We start from the raw sequence: 17730 nt of genomic DNA on the forward strand, positions 1-17730 counted from the left end.
GAAAGAGAGAGGCAGAGACACAGGCAGAGGGACAAGCAGGCTCAATGCAAGGAACTTGATGCGGAACTCGATCCCAGGACCCTGGGATCACGACCTGAGCTAAAGGCAGATGCTCAACTGCTGAGCCACCCAGGTATCCCACAATTCGCATCTGAGTATATGTGCCACTAGAAATTCTAAACTGTCAAGAGGTTAGATGGCTGTCATTACTAGCTAGTAATAAATTATGTCAATGGGAGCATGTTCAGGAATGTTCTTTTGACCATTTCATGTGGAATCACCACTGGCACTGGGACCACCCTGTATTTCTGTTGCAGAGACTAGTTTGTAACAAGATCTTTTTAGTACTTCAACTTTTAGGTGATTTCTCTAATTACAATATTGACCATACCTGATACTGAATTCTTCTTTGTAAGAAACAAAATGGTTATCTTTACCAGGGAAAAATAAATTCCTCTGCTGCAGAAGGAGATCAAAGGGAAAAAAGACTCCCACCAAAATAAGAGTTTATTCTGTCATGAAAATGGAACCACTGCATACTTTCCCAAACAATCTTTTGACAGAGAATGTTTGACAATTAAATGTTGGTCCCCTCTCTTACTGTTAGATATTCAATACAAAATATCCTGTCAAGATGACAAATGAAGGTAATATGAGCTTAAAACACACACACACACACACACACAAACCCAAGACCTATCTACAGACTCTTCTCATGTGAACAGCATGTTGTAAATTGGATTAACTGGAGTTTAATCAGATTTTTTTGATAGTCACTGAAAGGAAGGAAACTTCTCTCAAAGCCATTGAAATGACCTGTCAATTCTGGGGCTTTTTTTTTTTTTTTTTTTTTTTTGAGTCCTATTGGTTCTGGCATTACTTGCTGCTTGTAAGTGTGTGTAGATATTACACCTTGTTTCGAATCAAGGTTCTCATTGCTCTTGTTCTTTAGGGCCATTGTTAGGTATCCTTTGCTACCAGATGCTGTCCTCAGAGTTCTTTAGCCTATCAACCTGGCATGCTGTTTTCCTTGTCTTTTTTAAAGATTTTATTTATTTATTCATGAGAGACACACACAGAGAGGCAGAGACACAGGCAGAGGGAGAAGCAGGCTCCCTACAGGGAGCCTGTTGGGGGACTGGATCCTAGGACCCCAGGATCATACCCTGAGCCAAAGGCAGAAGCTCAACTGCTGAGCCACCCAGGTGTCCCTGGCATGCTCTTTTCTACCAGAAAAGATAGAGCTGGGGAATGAGAGTTCTTCCTATATCATGCTGACCTCACTTGGTCTTCATTTTTTTTTTTTAATTTTATTTATCCATTCATAGAGACACAGAGAGAGACGCAGAGGGAGAAGCAGGCTCCATGCAGGGAGCCCGACGTGGGACTCGATCCCAGGTCTCCAGGATCACACCCCGGGCTGCAGGGGGTGCTAAACCGCTGTGCCACCAGGGCTGCCCCTCACTTGGTCTTCAACACTCATAACCCACTCACTTCAACTAGTTAAGCCCACTTAACATTTGGATCTTAGTTTGAGCTTCATTTTCTCAAGGAAACTTTCTCTGTCACCCATAATAGATGAGGTTCCATTAGTACAGACTCTAATTATTTGCCCCTCCCCCCATTTTTCTTAATGTAGGTTATCATAATATGTCATTATATTAAGTTGACCCATATTACATTGCTATTCCTGTTGGCTAAAAACAGTGAATTATTGGTAGTTTCATATGGTCTAACCTAAAATACTTACCTGTTGAGTTATTTTCTCTCTCCCTCTGTGTACTCTAAGCTCCATGAAGTCTTAATCCAGTCTATTTGTTTATTTCCTTGTGCCTAGTATCTGGCAAGGTGTCTGCCGTATAGATTTGTTGAATGAATGAATGAATGAATGAGTGAATATGACCTAAATACCAATTTCAGGTATCTCTATAAATTCTTGAAACAAGCTTTCAAAATAGTATAGACTAAGACAGTATTACAATGTGTGGGGAGATGGTTATGCTTTATCATACATAGGGGGACATTCTAATATAAGTAACATTGCTTTTCCCCAGTAGATTCTCTTATGTTCCCTAGGGTAGTGTGTACTTTCCCAGTCTATCTATACTCCTGGGTCAGAATTAATGTTGTATTTTTCTTTTTTTTATGATTTTATTTTCCTTATTCATGAGAGACAAAGGGAGAGAGGCAGAGACACAGACAGAGGGAGAGGCAGGCTCCTCGCAGGGAACCCGATATGGGACTTCATTCCCAGACCAGGACCACGCCCTAAACTAAAGTCAGACACTCATTCACTAAGCCATCCAGGCATCCCTAATGTTGTATTTTTCTGTCCTAGATGAATGTCCATCATCTCCCTCAAAGATTGAGTTGATCATTTCCCCATCTCAAACCTCTAGTAAATTCTGTAAAAACCCGTGCAATCTTGTGCATTCAAGTTGCAAAGGTCCTAATTCATGCATATCTAGAGGGGAATGCTTTTTTTTTTTTTTAACCTTATACCAACTCCACTGATGCTTTTTTGGGCAATCAGGAGATTGGTTTAGGAATTCCAAGTGACCACAATGAGTTCAGAGTAAAGATGTATAATCTGGGCAATGCATAGAAAACAACCCAGTTTTAGGGGCGCCTGGATGGCTCAGTGGTTGAGCCTCTGCCTTTAGTTCAAGTCCTGATACAGGAGTCCAGGGATTGAGTTCTGCATCAGGCTCCGCATGGAGAGCCTGCCTCTCCCTCTGCCTATATCTCTGCCTTTCTCTGTGTGTCTCTCATGAAAGAATAAATAAAATCTTCAAAACAAAAACAAAAGCCACAGTTTTAACTTGTTAGATTAATGAGTGGCCATTTTACAAAAATCTTTCCTTCTGCTAGAAATAGAGACTTAATCTTTAAAGCCTGAGAGGTGTTGGGAAGCTGACGTCAAGTTTACATCATACAGTGTAATACATTCTATAACGTTGGCATGATCAATATTTTTGTTGGTTCTAATGTGAATTGACATTTACTTATAAGGATTCTCCATAGCAACCCTCAATTAAACTTTGATTAGGAACTTGGGGTTAGGAAAATCATGATAATGGGAGACACATTTTTCCACTAAAACACCTATTATCTTCCTTAGAACAGCTTTGTCAATGATCTTCCCACAGAACTTAAGCCATTTCTGAAAAGATGAAAGATTCTTCAATACAGACAACTGAATGTCTTTTTCTGCCTATTTCCAAAAGACTCAACTTTCTGCTTTTCTTGTGTGGGATTTTCCTGACATGCTTATGAATCGTGACTATCGTCTTTTGGGCCTCAGTGGTAGTACATCCTGTGTTCTAGTAACATAATGAAAACCTATTTTAAAAGCTTGTCATAACAGGGGAGCCTGGGTAGCTCAGTTGGTTAAGTGTCTGCTTTGGACCAAGTCATGATCCTAGGGTCCTGGGATCTAGCCTGCATTGGGCTCTTTGCCCTGTGGGGCATCTGCATCTCCCTTTCCCTCTAGCTCTGCCTGGTGCTCCCGCTGCTTGTGCTCTCTCTCTCTCTCTCTCTCTGTCAAATAAATAAAGAAAATCGTAAAAGAATAAAAGTTTGGCATTACACACCAATAGATAAGTCATAGGCCAAGACTTATTTCCAAATAAGATGCTTTTGTGTAGTAAAAGCGTGTTATAATATGGTTACCTTGCCAAGAGAGATATTATTCCTGTATCCCTATTTCAGCATCATAACGGATTTCTGCTTTATTGGTTTGATTGATTTATTATGCTGAGTAAATGTGTATGGCTTAATTCTTGTTCTATCCTTCCTGTCCACTCCAATGAAATCCAACTTTTTGAGTTCCTTGGAGATGTTGGTTGTTTGTAATGTTTTTCAGGCTTGCAGATGGTATTCCATATTCTACTGTTTCTTGCAGTTTGAGCAGGGCTAGACTGATCTGGAGGCCTGGAATATGGAAGTAGAATATCTCTCGCTTGAGATTGAAATCTACAACACAAGGATGGGTATCAGGAAACAAAACAAACAAACAAACCCAACAACAACCAACAACTTTGTAAGTATATTCCATGGCAGAAGAAGCAGTTTGGAATTAGATCCCAAATCTGAATGTTGTTATAGAAGTGAAGACCTGAAGTGTAAAGTTAAATAAGAAAGGAAGTAAGTGGAGTGGAAAAGTGAAGGTGTGCAAAGCAGTGAAAGGCAGATGCACTTGAAGATTTCTGATATGAAGCCCAGAGTAGTACAGGAATTCTTTCCTTTGTTCTAAAGACTATGGGCACAGGCATGTTGAGTTTAATTCAAAGCAATGTTTGTGAACCTCAGCACTATGGTCATTTTGAACCAGGTAATTCTTTGTTGTGTGAGCTGTCCTGTGAGCTGTTTGATGTTTAGCAGCATCTCTGGCCTCTAGCCACTAGAGCAGCATCCTCCTCCCCGCCCTCCAGTGTGGGTTCCTGTGGACAAAAAATTTCACCAGGCATTGCCACGTGTCTTTCTGAGGAGTGGGGGTGAAATCACCTAGTTGAGAACCAATGATTGAAGGTTTAAAAGAAAGAAAACAGTCAAGAGGGTTATAATATGTACTATAGTCTATATTTCCCAGATGTAGCTAAACTCCTAAGTGTCTATTTGTCTTCCTCTGTACCTGATATTTCCAGAATTGTATCTCTTATAAAGATTAAAACTACTGATTATATTTTTACTGTTATCATAGTAGTTCAGGTGATAAAAGTTATGATAAATTTCATGTGCTGCTTATGTCAGGATGTGTATATTCGGCATCTGCCTTCAAATGAAGAATGGTATCATCAGGCAAAGAAATCCTTGGAGGAATTTCTGACTTTTAGGCATTCTCAAACGTGTGTAGCAAAAGTTCTAGATATATAGGAAATAAGTATTCAAATATATTTTTTGATGGGTTTTCTGTTTGTTTGGTGCCCCAGCTTAGTTGTCCAATATAACCTTTGTGCATGTGTGTGTGTTTTTGTGCATGTGTGTTGATTTTCTGAGTTTTGTTAGAATTTATTTCTGTTTGCTCTTACAGAGAATAAAAATGGAAAATGAAACAAGACAGCTGCCCCAAGTGACACTGCTATCCAGCGTTAGTTTAGTCTTAAAGCTATCCAGTTCTCGAGGTTTCTTTTCTCTAACTTTTCAGGCGTTTCATACAAGAGAGCTGAAAATATTATACAAAATGTTTCCCTTATTTGTTTGTTCGCTGGGTTTTTAGAATTCAAGCAATGATCCCAAACTGTCCTTTTCCATTGATTTCTGCAATTACTCATTTTAATAGCTTCTCTTGGACAGCAAGGGATCATCCCTAGTGTTGTAAAGCAGCATTACCTTTCCTTACTCAAAAACAATTTTAGTGATGAAGATTTATTGGCCTCAACTATTTATAACCTTTTGTTCTATTTCTTCTAAACATTAGCTGAGCTACATACTAGCATTCTTATTTCAGAACACGTAAGTGACCATTAGTCCCTTATCCTTTGTTGACAGAACAATTGAAACTCATTTTTAAGTCAATACCATTACTTTTCATAGTCCTTTGTTTCTTACATGCAGGAATTTGAAGAACTTTCATAGAACCGAATTTGTCCTAACTTTAAGTATTTGACTTCTGGATTAATTTGCTGTCTAGAAATAGCTACTAAAACTTCCCACATTTGTAATTTTCTTCTGTTTTGTTTTCTTCAGAAGCTCTGAACATTTTATTAGTTCTTTTTGAAGTTCTTTTTTTGAAAATAATTTTTTTGAAGTTCGTTTTGTTCCTGACCATTACAAGTTCAGGACTCGGAAAAGTTTGTTTTTATTTTTATTTATTTTTTAATTTTTTAAAAATTCCTTTATTTAAATTTAATTATTATATAATTAATTCAATTATAATAATTCAATTATTATTATACAATATAATACCCAGGGCTCATCTGTGAGGTGCCCTCCTTAGTGCCTATCACCCAGCCACCGTTTCCCCCCATTCTCCTCCCCTTCTGTAACCCTTTATTTCCCAGAGTTAGGAGTCTCTCATGGTTTGTCTCCCTCTCTGATTTTTCCCCACTCAGTTTCCTTCCTTTCCTTGATAGTCCCTTTCACTATTTCTTATATTCCTTGTATGAGTGAAACCATATGATTATTGTCCTCTGATTGACTTACTTCACTTAGCATAATACCCTCTAGTTCCATCCACGTCGAAGCAAATGGTGGTTACTATATCACATCTTCTTTATCTATTCATCTGTTGAAGGACATCGTGGCTTCTTCCACAGTTTGGCTATTGTGGACATTGCTGCTATGAACATTGGGGTTCAAGTGTCCTGGTGTTTAACTATATTAGTATCTTTGGGGTAAATCCCCAGTGGTGCAATTGCTGGGTCGTAGGGCAGATCTATTTTTAACGCTTTGAGGAACCTCCACACAGTTTTCCAGAGTGGCTGCACCAGTTCACATTCCTACCAACAGTGCAAGAGGGTTCCCCTTTCTCCACATCCTCTCCAACATTTGTTGTTGCACATCTGTAATTTTGAATGGTTGACATGAAATTTGGTAGAAGTGTTTAAAATTTCTCTAATATGTGAAAACTATCCCCAAACTACAAAACTACCTTGTGCAGGAAAAGAACCACTATGTGAAAATCTAATAAATGAAATATACTTTTACAATCAGGTTAAATCAACTAGATGGCCTTTTGGTCCATTCTTATTTATGTGTTCATTATGAAATATTGTTCATTATAAATAATTAAATACAAATAGGTGTGGCTATGAAGAGTGAAAGGCTCTTATTTTTTGCTTATCTTCTGCCCAATCCCACTCTCCTGAAACCCCTGTTGAGTACAGTTTAGTTTATAACTTTTAGAATTTTGTTTTAGGTATACAGAAATAATGTATCGTAAACTATTTTCATAATATATACACATCTACTCACCTACCTGTGCAAGATACACATAGTTTTTTGAATAACTGCTTGGGTATTTCATTGTATGGGTGAAGCACAATTTTGTAAACTGTTCCTTAAATGATGGAAATTTATTTTAACCATTTTGTAATTTTACAGATGATATTTCAATATATATATCTGTTCTCTAAAAAGACTGAGCCAGAGACGAGTAGTGAAAACTAAAGTTCCTAGGATATGCAGACATTGTTCGGGAATTATATTAGACTTAAGTTGCAACTGGAATTTTAAGCCAAGTTTACCTGGACCATAAGTGCGAGGTACTTGTTCTTGACATGTAGATGTTAATGAGAACTAAGTGATATGCTTTAAAACTTGAAAGTGATCTAAGATAAATATAAAAAGGAACCAAAGAACTTAGACTACAGTTTACATGACAAAATGAGTCATATATTGTTCACCAGTATAACTTAAATATATTAAGTGACATGGTAAATGTTTTCATATGGTAGAAAAGAAAAAGTAAAGATGAAATCACTGTCTCTGCACTGGTCAAGATCACGGATGCCAACATGGATATCGTCTACAAGGATATGGTCACCAAAATGCAGCAGGAGGTCACTGTTCAACAAATAATGTCTCAGATTGCTAATGTGAAAAAAGATATGATTATTTTGGAGAAGAGCGAATTTTCAGCCCTCAGAGCAGAAAATGAGAAGATAAACGTGGAACTACATCGATTAAAACAACAAATAATGGATGAAGCGATCAAAATCCGAACAGATACCAAGTTAGACTTCAATCTAGAAAAGAGCAGAGTGAAGGAATTGTACTCGTTGAATGAAAGGAAGCTGCTGGAAATGAGGACAGAAATGGTGGCATTGCATGCTCAGCAAGATCGGGCTGTCACCCAGACAGACAGGAAGATAGACACTGAGGTTGCTGGCCTCAAAACCATGCTGGAGTCACACAAGCTTGATAACATTAAATATTTAGCAGGGTCTGTATTCACGTGCCTAACAGTAGCTCTGGGATTTTACCGCCTGTGGATATAATAAAGTGTCTTTTTAAAGAGAAAAAAAAAATCACAGGAAGGAGAAGGAAAAAAGGAAAGAAGGAAGGAAGGAAGGAAGGAAGCAAACTTCTAAAAAGGGATGCCTGGGTGGCTCAGTGGTTGAGTGTCTGTCTTTGGCTCATGTCCTCAACCCGGGGTCCCGGGATCAAGTCCCGTATCAGGCTCCCTGCTCAGTGGGGAGCCTGCTTCTCCCTCTGCCTATGTCTCTGCCTCTCTCTGTGTGTCTCTCATGAATAAATAAATAAAATCTTACAAAAAAAATCTTTCTAATAAGTACTTCCATTTAACAACAGAAAATAAAGGTCTAAATACAAAGATCTATTTGGATATTTGGGGGAAACTATGAAGTTTTAAGATACATCCCTAATTTATGAATATATGATTTTATTTTTTAACATCCCTCAGTTGTCCTGTAAAAGGTTAAACATGAAGCTATATCCGTTTATTTTTGCATTTGGTGAATATTTATTCAATGGTCATTGTGTATGTATAGTTCTCTGTTGTGGGATACACATAGTCATTGCCTTTATTTTTATTTTTATTTTTTTTAAAGATTTTATTTATTTATTTATTCATGAGAGGCAGAGAGAGAGAGAGGCAGAGACACAGGCTGAGGGAGAAGCAGGCTCCATGCAGGGAGCCCGATGTGGGACTTGATCCCGGGACTCCAGGATCACACCCTGGGCCGAAGGCAGGCACTAAACCACTGAGCCACCCAGGGATCCCCTAGTCATTGCCTTTAAATTGTGTATGATCTAGGCTTATAGGCACATACACATAACGTAATTGACCGAAGAGAACAAAAAGTAGCAGTTGGCCAAAGAAGAAAAAGCATGAGCTTTTGAGTAAGATAGATTTAAGTTCAAATACCGACTAACCATCTGATTTTGGCATGGTACATATTACTATCAATCTTAGTTTTCTCATCTATAAAATTAGGAAATTAATATTATCTACCCCATAGGGCTATAATGAAACACAATGTAATGTGGTTAAATACTTAGCATATTGGTTGAAACACTGAAAACATGTAATAATGATGATATAATTATTAGTTTTCAGTAATAGTGAACACAGATTGGTCGACTGTTTGTAGACAGTGTGTGATTAAGTACCAAATTAAGATGATAGATCCATCAGTGGTTAGCAAAGTTTTTTCTATAAAGGAATACATAGTAAATATTTTAGATTTGTAGACCATGTATGATGTCTTTCACAAATTCTTTATTCTTTTTTTTTTTAAGATTTTATTTATTTATTTATTTATTTATGAGAGACACAGAGAGAGAGGCAGAGACACAGGCAGAGGGAGAAGAATGCTCCTCTCAGGGAGCTGGACGTGGGACTCAATCCAGGAACTCTGGTATCATGCCCTGAGCCAAGGGCAGATGCTCAACTGCTGAGCCATTCAGGTATCCCAGAAATTCATTATTCTTATTTACAGCTCTTTAAAAATATAAAAACTACTTGGGGCACCTGGGTGACTCAATAATAAATATATAAATATTTATTTGTTATTTATTATTCATGAGAGACACACAGAGAGAGGCAGAGACACAGGCAGAGGGAGGAGAAGCAGGCTCCATGCAAGAAGCCCAATGTGGGACTCGATCTCTGGAGTCTAGGATCACACCGTGAGCCAAAGGCAGTTGCCCAACCACTGAGCCACCCAGGCATCCCTAAAATCCTTTTTAAAAAATATAAAAACTACTCTTAACACATAGTCTGTACAAAAATAGGCCTATAGCTGGATTTAGCTAGAGACTATGGTTTCCTATCTCTGTTATAGGTATTAAAGTTCTCTTTAATCTCTAAAAGGACACTAGCTGGCATATTGAGATTCTTGTAAGTGGTGGTTTTTTATTTGGCTCATAGAGAATGAATGGACCATAAATATAATTTGGTATGATAATTCTCATGTTCGTACAGCAACTGATAAAAATATTGCTTAGTATCACTCTGAAAAATGTATAGAGATTGGAATTAACTGAAAATAGAATTTAGGAATAGACTTTTAAATGTTTGGCCACTCAGTGATTTTCCTGGAGCTACAGATGGGGATGGCATTCCTTGAGTATCACCACTTCTATGAAATTTCCCACAATAATTTTTCTGTATAAACTAGCCTTTTAAAAAATTTCATGATGATGTAAAATTAAGAATTCAGTATATTTGAAAGAGTGCCAAAAATCTAGCAGTAATTGATTTGTGCTAGGTGCTGTTTCAGTGACTCCCATTCATTAACTCATTTATTTCCTGCAATAACCCTGTGATGTACATATAATTATTACCATCTTCGTTTTACAGATGAGAAAACCAAGGCAGAAAGAATTTAGGCAAATTATTCTGTGTCTCACACATAGTGAACAGCAGAAGTGAGATTTAAACACAGGTAGTCTGGCTCTTGAGACAATACTCTGAGCATGTCTTCTGGGGGGCCTGATTCATTAGTGGTCTTAAGGCCCATGAGATGGAAACTCAATTTTGTATACAATTTAAAAATAAGAATTAACTTATTTCCTAGAATATAAATTTTCAATCAATATATTTTGAAGGATACACTGAAGAGAATTTCTTTTGCCAACCACAAATTTCTATAATTTTTGATCTACATGCACAACGGAGTGATAAATACCATGGGTCGGGAGATATCATAGCCTTCATGTATAGGCGCTGATGTCATCCTCATTTCACAAATGAGGACACTGAGATCTGGAGAGGTAAAGTATCTAGTTCATGGTTACACAACTAATAAATGACAGACCCAGGATTTGACCTCAAGCCTGTGTGATACTAGAGCCCAACCATTAACCATTTTATTTACTGTCCCCAAATAATTTACCTTCTGGTTGGGATAGTAAGAGATGCATATATGAAATTATTTCTTACAATGCCCAGTGGTATTTATGAAATGAATCAACATTAAGTGTTGCTACAATTTTACAGAAAGGAGAGGGCACTTAGGGCTAGGGTGGACAGAGGGAATGACGATGATGTTTATTTTTACAGCAGTCAATCCAGAATTACCAAAACACAAATTGTGACATGGGAGTAGGATGAGATTGGTAAAAATAGTGGAGTCAGGGCAGAGAATTTAAGGCAATGGCAAATTGGAAAATATTACTTCTGCCTTAAGTTGTTGTTATGAAAGAAGTATACACTAACAGTAAATGTTGAAAAAGCAAAGAACCAAAAACTAAAGGAAAGTGGGAAGTGACATCTTAAATTTATCTCTAAAATATTAAATAATGAATCATATTAAAAACATTGAACAAGGGAGTTAAAGATGATGCAATTTTGCTACAATGCTATCTTTTCATAGCATAGCAAAAGATTAGAATTAAGAATGCTGTATTTTTTTAAGAAACAGCAACTGCTTTGTGCATACCGTCAATATTTAGTAATATGGAACAGGTTATGATTTTCATATAATAAGTTTTTTTGCATCTTAAAAACACCACTACATTTTAAACATCAATCTTCTTATTATCTATGTCTGTTCCTTATTATAGTTTGATTTTGCAGCCTCATAAGTGGATATAACTTAATAATGTTTCTGAAATAGATCATTATCATCTATCATGAAGTCAGATACATTGTCACATTCATTTCTCTCGTGTTCTATTGGAAAATATGTTTGATTTCTTTTGTAATTCCTGATAAGGTGGGTATTTTTCTTTGGATTATAAGGTCATTATGAATCTCTGAGTAGATTGATGAAACTGTTAATTTACCTGTCAAGAGAGGGCCACAGATGTATCTGGAAGAGGTATACTAATGGCATGGCACTAATGCAATTTCACAAACGACTTAATGGAGCACATAAAGCATATTTCCTCTATTAAATACACATAGCATAGAGTCATATCTTGCTTTACGGGCTGTGAAAAATATTTTTAATCAGCTAAAGGATGAAGAGACTCTTCAAGGTTATGCAGAATAAGTTATAAAAAACCCTTAAACACATAATCCTCAATGAGTGTTCAGGAAGGAAAATTTCAATCAGGGATGTTTGTTTAGTTGACATTTGTGAGTTTCTTACATTTCCAAGAGGATTTAAAAAAGAAAATTGGATTGTGTCAGTTTTTATTTATTTTTATTTTTATTTTTTAAAGATTTATTTATTTATTCATGAGAGACACAGAGAGAGGGACAGAGGCATAGGCAGAGGGAGAAACAGGCTCCTTGCAGGGAGCCCGATGTGGGACTCGATCCCGGATTCTGGGATCAGGCCCTGAGCTGAAGGCAGACACTCAACTACTAAGCCACCCAAGTGTTCCGGATTGTGTCAGTTTTTAAAAACAAAGTAGGGAAAATACAAAGTAATTCAAGGCTTACGTTCATTAAAAAATGTCTACTACCGTGTGATGCTAGATTGATGACCTTTCTTCTAGTCTGGATCAGAGCACAATTATAGCTATAGTTTTGTTTGATTTCAATGACCTGATCCACCCACGGATGTTCCTCACTGTCCTTGATACCATAGCCACCTCTTCTGTCTACGTAATAGCAGTAATTATCAAAACATCTTTAAGTACCAACTTGCTGCCCTATGAGATAAAGACCTTTTTATATTTCATTGATTTATTCATTGATTCATTCACTTATTTACTCAACAAATCCATATATAACTTGTGTGATATTCTCAGCATTCTAGTAGACCCCTTGAGACATAATGGGTTTTAAAATACTTCTATATGTCAATTTTACCTCAATAACATTTAATCTGTGTGACACTGAGCTTATTATGAATTGGGCTGTGTATTAGATTGAGAGGATACCAATTAAGGGTTCCAGCCCCTTAATAAATAATTGAGTGGTGGATGCTGTTCCACCTTAGTTATGAATATTATGCAAGGAATGGGAAAATGGTGTGTAAAGTAGACTTCAGGGAGTTGGATGTGCCTGGAATCAAGGAAAAGGCCTCTATCCCAGTAGCTTGAGGCAAAAGTTATGGAGCCTTGGTCAAGAGACAAGTAGGTCTCCCAGCCACCGAATCAGTGTCTAGGACCTGTGCTTTAACTCCCAACTCTGATCTTGCCCTAGACAGTAACTAACTAGTGATATCATTATGACAGTTATTAGAGAATTGAAGACCCTGAATCATTAAGGTCTTTAACTATCCAAAAATGATTAAAATTGTTTATAGTAAGTTATTCTTCCCCTATCCAGATAAGCAGCACCCTCAAGATGAGATAAATCCAGAAGTAATTTCTGATTTGCATTAAAACATTCTGAGAGGGGCTCCTGGGTGTCTTTGTGGTTGACCCTCTGCCTTTGGTTCAGTTCTTGATCCTGGGGTCCTGGGATTGAGTCCCATATTGGGTTCCCCACAGGGAGCCTTCTTCTCCCTCTGCCTATGTCTCCGTGTCTCTCATGAATAAATAAAATCTTAAAAAAAAAAAAACATTCTGAGAACTCCACTAGGGTCCCATGAACTGAATGTCAATCCAAGCTGGATTACTTCTGAATTGTTTGATCTTGTGCAGATCATGTAACTTCTTGGCCCTGCAGTTTCTGTCTATAGAAAACGTATGATAAATCTGGCTCTTCTTAACATTTTGGGTTGTGTTAGTAACTCCAGTGATCTTAAAGGTATGAGTATTTTAGAATTTGCTCAGCAGTATACAAACACAAGGAATTTTTATTTGAGAGCATCTTAGGCTCTGAAAAAGTCTGCCTTCATACTTAACCTGAAAGCTTATTAAGAGTCTCATCTGAAAGTTATTGCAGTGGTAGAAGTATTTTAAGAGTCATATAATAAAAGCAGAAATGAGTGAAATTCATTTTATTATGTAGGAGATGGAATTGCCAATCGACAGGTGAGTTTAACACTCACTCTTTTATTTCTTTAATAAATCAGCTGTGTATTGACTATAATACCTGTTTACAAAGCTGTTCTAGACTGCTTGGACCCACCTTAAAGAAGACGTTTTGTCTCATAGGTTGAACTGAAGCCCATTGTGCTGTATCAGACACGGGAGTGCATGCTCTACTCAGCGCAAGAGGACAGATATATAAAGGCCAGAGCCTTAGTTTTTGATGTCCCCGTTAATGATCAACAGAACTAAGGTTTTGCAGCATGGAAAGTTTAGCCGTATATCCAGAATGAAAATAAAAGCAAAAAAGAAAAAGCAAAACATCCTATTATCTTTGATTAAAAGTTGTTGAGAAGTGTTCTGCATCATAAATCTGAACATGATTCTGGTCTCCTTTCGTCCCACCCAGCTTTCAAGAAAATTTTTCTGCAGTAAATTTTTATATGTGCTTTATGATGCACAGTTAGGTCAGTTTTCACAAGTGCATGAAATTCTGTAAACGTTGCCACGATTGATCAAGATGCAGAAGACTTCTTACATCCTAAGAAAACTTAATGTTGCCCCTTTGTTTTCAAACCCTCTCTCTCTAGTTCTGCCTTTTCTAGTATGCTTTTTCCATTTGTCAGCAAATTATGCCTTTTTATTGCTGGGTAGTATCCCATAGTATGCATTTACCACAGTTTGCTTAGACATTCACCTGTGGATGAGCATTTGGGGTGTTTCCCATTTTTGGTTGTTATGAATAAAGCTGCTCTGAACATTCTCATACTCGTTTTGGGTGAACATAAGATTTCATATTTCTTGCCATGAATACCTGGGAGTAGGCTTGTTTGTTCTGATTTGCATTAAAACATTCTGAGAGGGGCACCTGGGTGAGAAGTATATATTTAATATTATCAGAAACTAAAGTACCTGTACCATTTTCTCTTTTCATTTGCAATGCATGAGTTTTCCAGTTGCTCTGCATCCTCTCCAGGATTTGGCACTCATTGTAATAGGTGTGTAGTGGAATCACTTTGTGACTTTATTTTGTCTTTATTTCCCTGACGTGTAATGAGACTGAGCAACCGTTTTTGAAAAAAGGTTTTATTTATTTATTTAAGAGAGAGAGCACATATCGGCAGGGGAGAGGGCCCCAGGGAGATGGAGAAGCAGATTCCTCCCTGAGCAGGGAGTTGGACACAGGGCTTGATGTCTGGACCCTGGGATCAGGACCTCAGCCAAAGGCAGACCCTTAAAAGACCAAGCCACCCAGGTGCCTCTGAGCAACTTTTTGCGTGCATGTTTGCCATTCCACGTATTTCCTTTGATGAAATGTCTCTTTGTGGTTAGCCCATTTTTAGAATTAAATTTTGTTTCTTTATTCTTGCTTTTTGACAGTTATTTATATGTTGTAGACATAATCCTTTGTTAGATACATGACTTGAAATTTTATGCTTTAGGAATGTAGCTCAGCTTGTCCTTTTATCCTAGTAGTGGAGTTTTTTTTGTTTTTGTTTTTGTTTGTTTGTTTTTAGATTTTATCTATTTATTCATGAGAGACACACAGAGAGAAGCAGAGACTTAGGCAGAGGGAGAAGCAGGCTCCATGCAAGGAGCCTGATGTGGGACTCGATCCTACGACTCCAAGATCACGCCCTGAGCTGAAGGCCAACTCTCAACCACTGTGCCCCCCAGGCACCCCAATGGAGTTGTTTTTGAGCAAACAATTTAAATTCTGATGAAGTCAAAATTATCATTACTTTAAATTGGTTGTGATTTTGGTTTCATATCCAGAACTCTGCCAGGTCTAAGCCCAGGATAATTTTGCTCGTATGTTTTCTTCTATTGGTTTTATGCTTCCTCTTACATTTGGGTGTATGATCCATTTTGATTTAATTTTTTGAATAAGATGTAAGCAATAGATTGAGGTTTTATTTTTTCCATATGAATGTTTTAATTGTTCCAGAACCAAGATATGTTGTTAGGTGCATGCACGTTGAGTACGATTGTTTCTTCATGATGATGTGACCCTATAATCATTATGTAATCAATGTCGCTCCTTATTTCTTTTTTTTTTTTTTTTGGCAGATACAGGTTTGTTTTATTGAATAACTGATCTGATTAATGCTGAGTCCACTATGTACAGACAAGAGAGAGGGAGTTTTATTTCTTGGTCTCTTCCTGCTTGGACAGAGTCTTGATGATTTCCTCTTTCTTGGCCTGGAGCCGCTCTTCACGGCGCTTGCCGGCCTCCTTGGTCTTAGATATGCGGGCCTCAGCCTGGTTAGCCAGAAGCTTCTTGTGAGCCTTGTCTGCTTTCAGCTTGTGGATGTGTTCCATGAGAATATGCTTGTTCTTGAACACGTTACCCTTCACTTTCAGGTACAGGCTATGATACATGTGGTGGTCAATCTTAGATTCACGGTATCCCTCTGAGCAGCCTACATAGAATTCTTTTTTAAATGATTTTATTTATTTATTCATGAGAGACACAGAGAGAGAGAGAAAGAGGCAGAGGCACAGGCAGAGGGAGAAGCAGGCTCCATGCAGGGAGCCATACGTGGGACTCGATCCTGGGTCTCCAGGATCATGCCCTGGGCTGAAGGCAGGCGCTAAACCCCTGAGCCATCCAGGCTGCCCTAGGCTTTTATTTTTAATCCATGTATATCTACTTATTTAACATAGGCATCTTAGAGAGAACATACAGTTGGGTCTTAAACAGGACATTCAAGGTTGTTTTTTTTTTTAATGCAGTCTGACAGTGTTTTCATTTGTGCTTTATACCACTTACATTTTAATATTTTTTTTGATTGGGTCTATAATTTTATTCTTTGTTTTCCATTTGTCTCTTTTTTTTCTCTGTGCTTTGTATCGTGCTTTCATTTTGATTGTTTGAATAGCAATCATTTCATTTTTTTATGTTTTCATTTTTTAAAGACGATTTATTCATTCACTTGAGAGAGGGATGAAGGGCAGAGGGAGAGTGTCTTTCAAGCAGACTCCACACTGAGCTCAGAGCCCCAAACAGGGCTCCATCCCATTACCCATGAAATCATGATTTGAACCTAAACTAAGAGTCACTCAACCACCTGAGCCATCCCAGTACCTTTGAATAGCTTTTAGTATTCTATTTTAATTACTTTTCTTTTTCCTATATGCAATCATAATTTATAGTGACTGCTCATATTACTACACATATATATACACACACATATATATATTTGTATTTTTGCATCCTGTTTAAATTTGATATTTTACCACTTCAAGTAGAATGTAGAAGCCTTACACACATATAGAATTCTTTATCTTGGGGCAGCCTCGGTGGCTCAGTGGTTTAGTGCCACCTCCAGCCCAGGGCATGATCCTGGGGTCCCAGGATTGAGTCCCTCCTTGGGTTCCCTAAAGGGAGTCTGCTTCTCCCTCTGCCTATGTCTCTGCCTCTCTCTCTGTGTCTCTCATGAATAAATAAAATCTTAAAAAAAAACAAAAAAGAATTCTTTATCTTTCCTCCTTTATGTTCATGTTTCTTTGCCCTGTATGGTTTCTCATGACCCATCCTCTAATCATGCAGATTCTCTTATATCTCATCTCTAGATACTTTCAGTATTTTTATTTATTTTTGATTTTTACCTACTTCATTATCATGTATCTGGATATGGCTTTCTTTTGGTTTATCTTTTTTTTAGTATGTTATATTTCTTTTTGTGTGAATTTATTTCTTTCATCAAATTTGAGATTATAACTACCATTTTATTCAAATGTGTTTTATGTTCCAATCTTTATCTCTTGTCATTCTTGGAGTCCGTTGACACTGTGGCCTTTTGATATTGTCCCACATGTTCTTTGGGCTCTGTCCATTTTGTTAAAATTTTGTTTCTCTTTGTTATTCTGTTGTTATTCTTTGTTATTCTGTTTAATTTACCTGAATCTATGCTTATGTTCACCTATTATTTCCTCTGTCATCTCCAT

The 17730-nt window shown here is 37.4% G+C and overlaps 1 protein-coding gene and 1 pseudogene across 1 annotated transcript in view; one reads left to right on the forward strand and one right to left on the reverse strand.

Moving 5' to 3' along the window:
- LOC121482644 (mitochondrial calcium uniporter regulator 1-like) overlaps positions 1–7970 on the forward strand; it is a 69300-nt gene extending 61330 nt beyond the window's left edge. The window contains exon 4 of the mRNA XM_041740479.1: positions 7398–7970. Within this exon, the coding sequence (XP_041596413.1) occupies positions 7398–7940 (543 nt within the window). The 3' untranslated portion in view covers positions 7941–7970. The remainder of the gene's footprint in view (positions 1–7397) is intronic.
- A 7851-nt stretch (positions 7971–15821) lies between these two features.
- Positions 15822–17730, reverse strand: LOC121482645 (annotated as a pseudogene).

The sequence above is a fragment of the Vulpes lagopus genome, chromosome X (assembly GCF_018345385.1).
Source record: "Vulpes lagopus strain Blue_001 chromosome X, ASM1834538v1, whole genome shotgun sequence".
Classification (NCBI taxonomy): Eukaryota; Metazoa; Chordata; class Mammalia; order Carnivora; family Canidae; genus Vulpes; species Vulpes lagopus.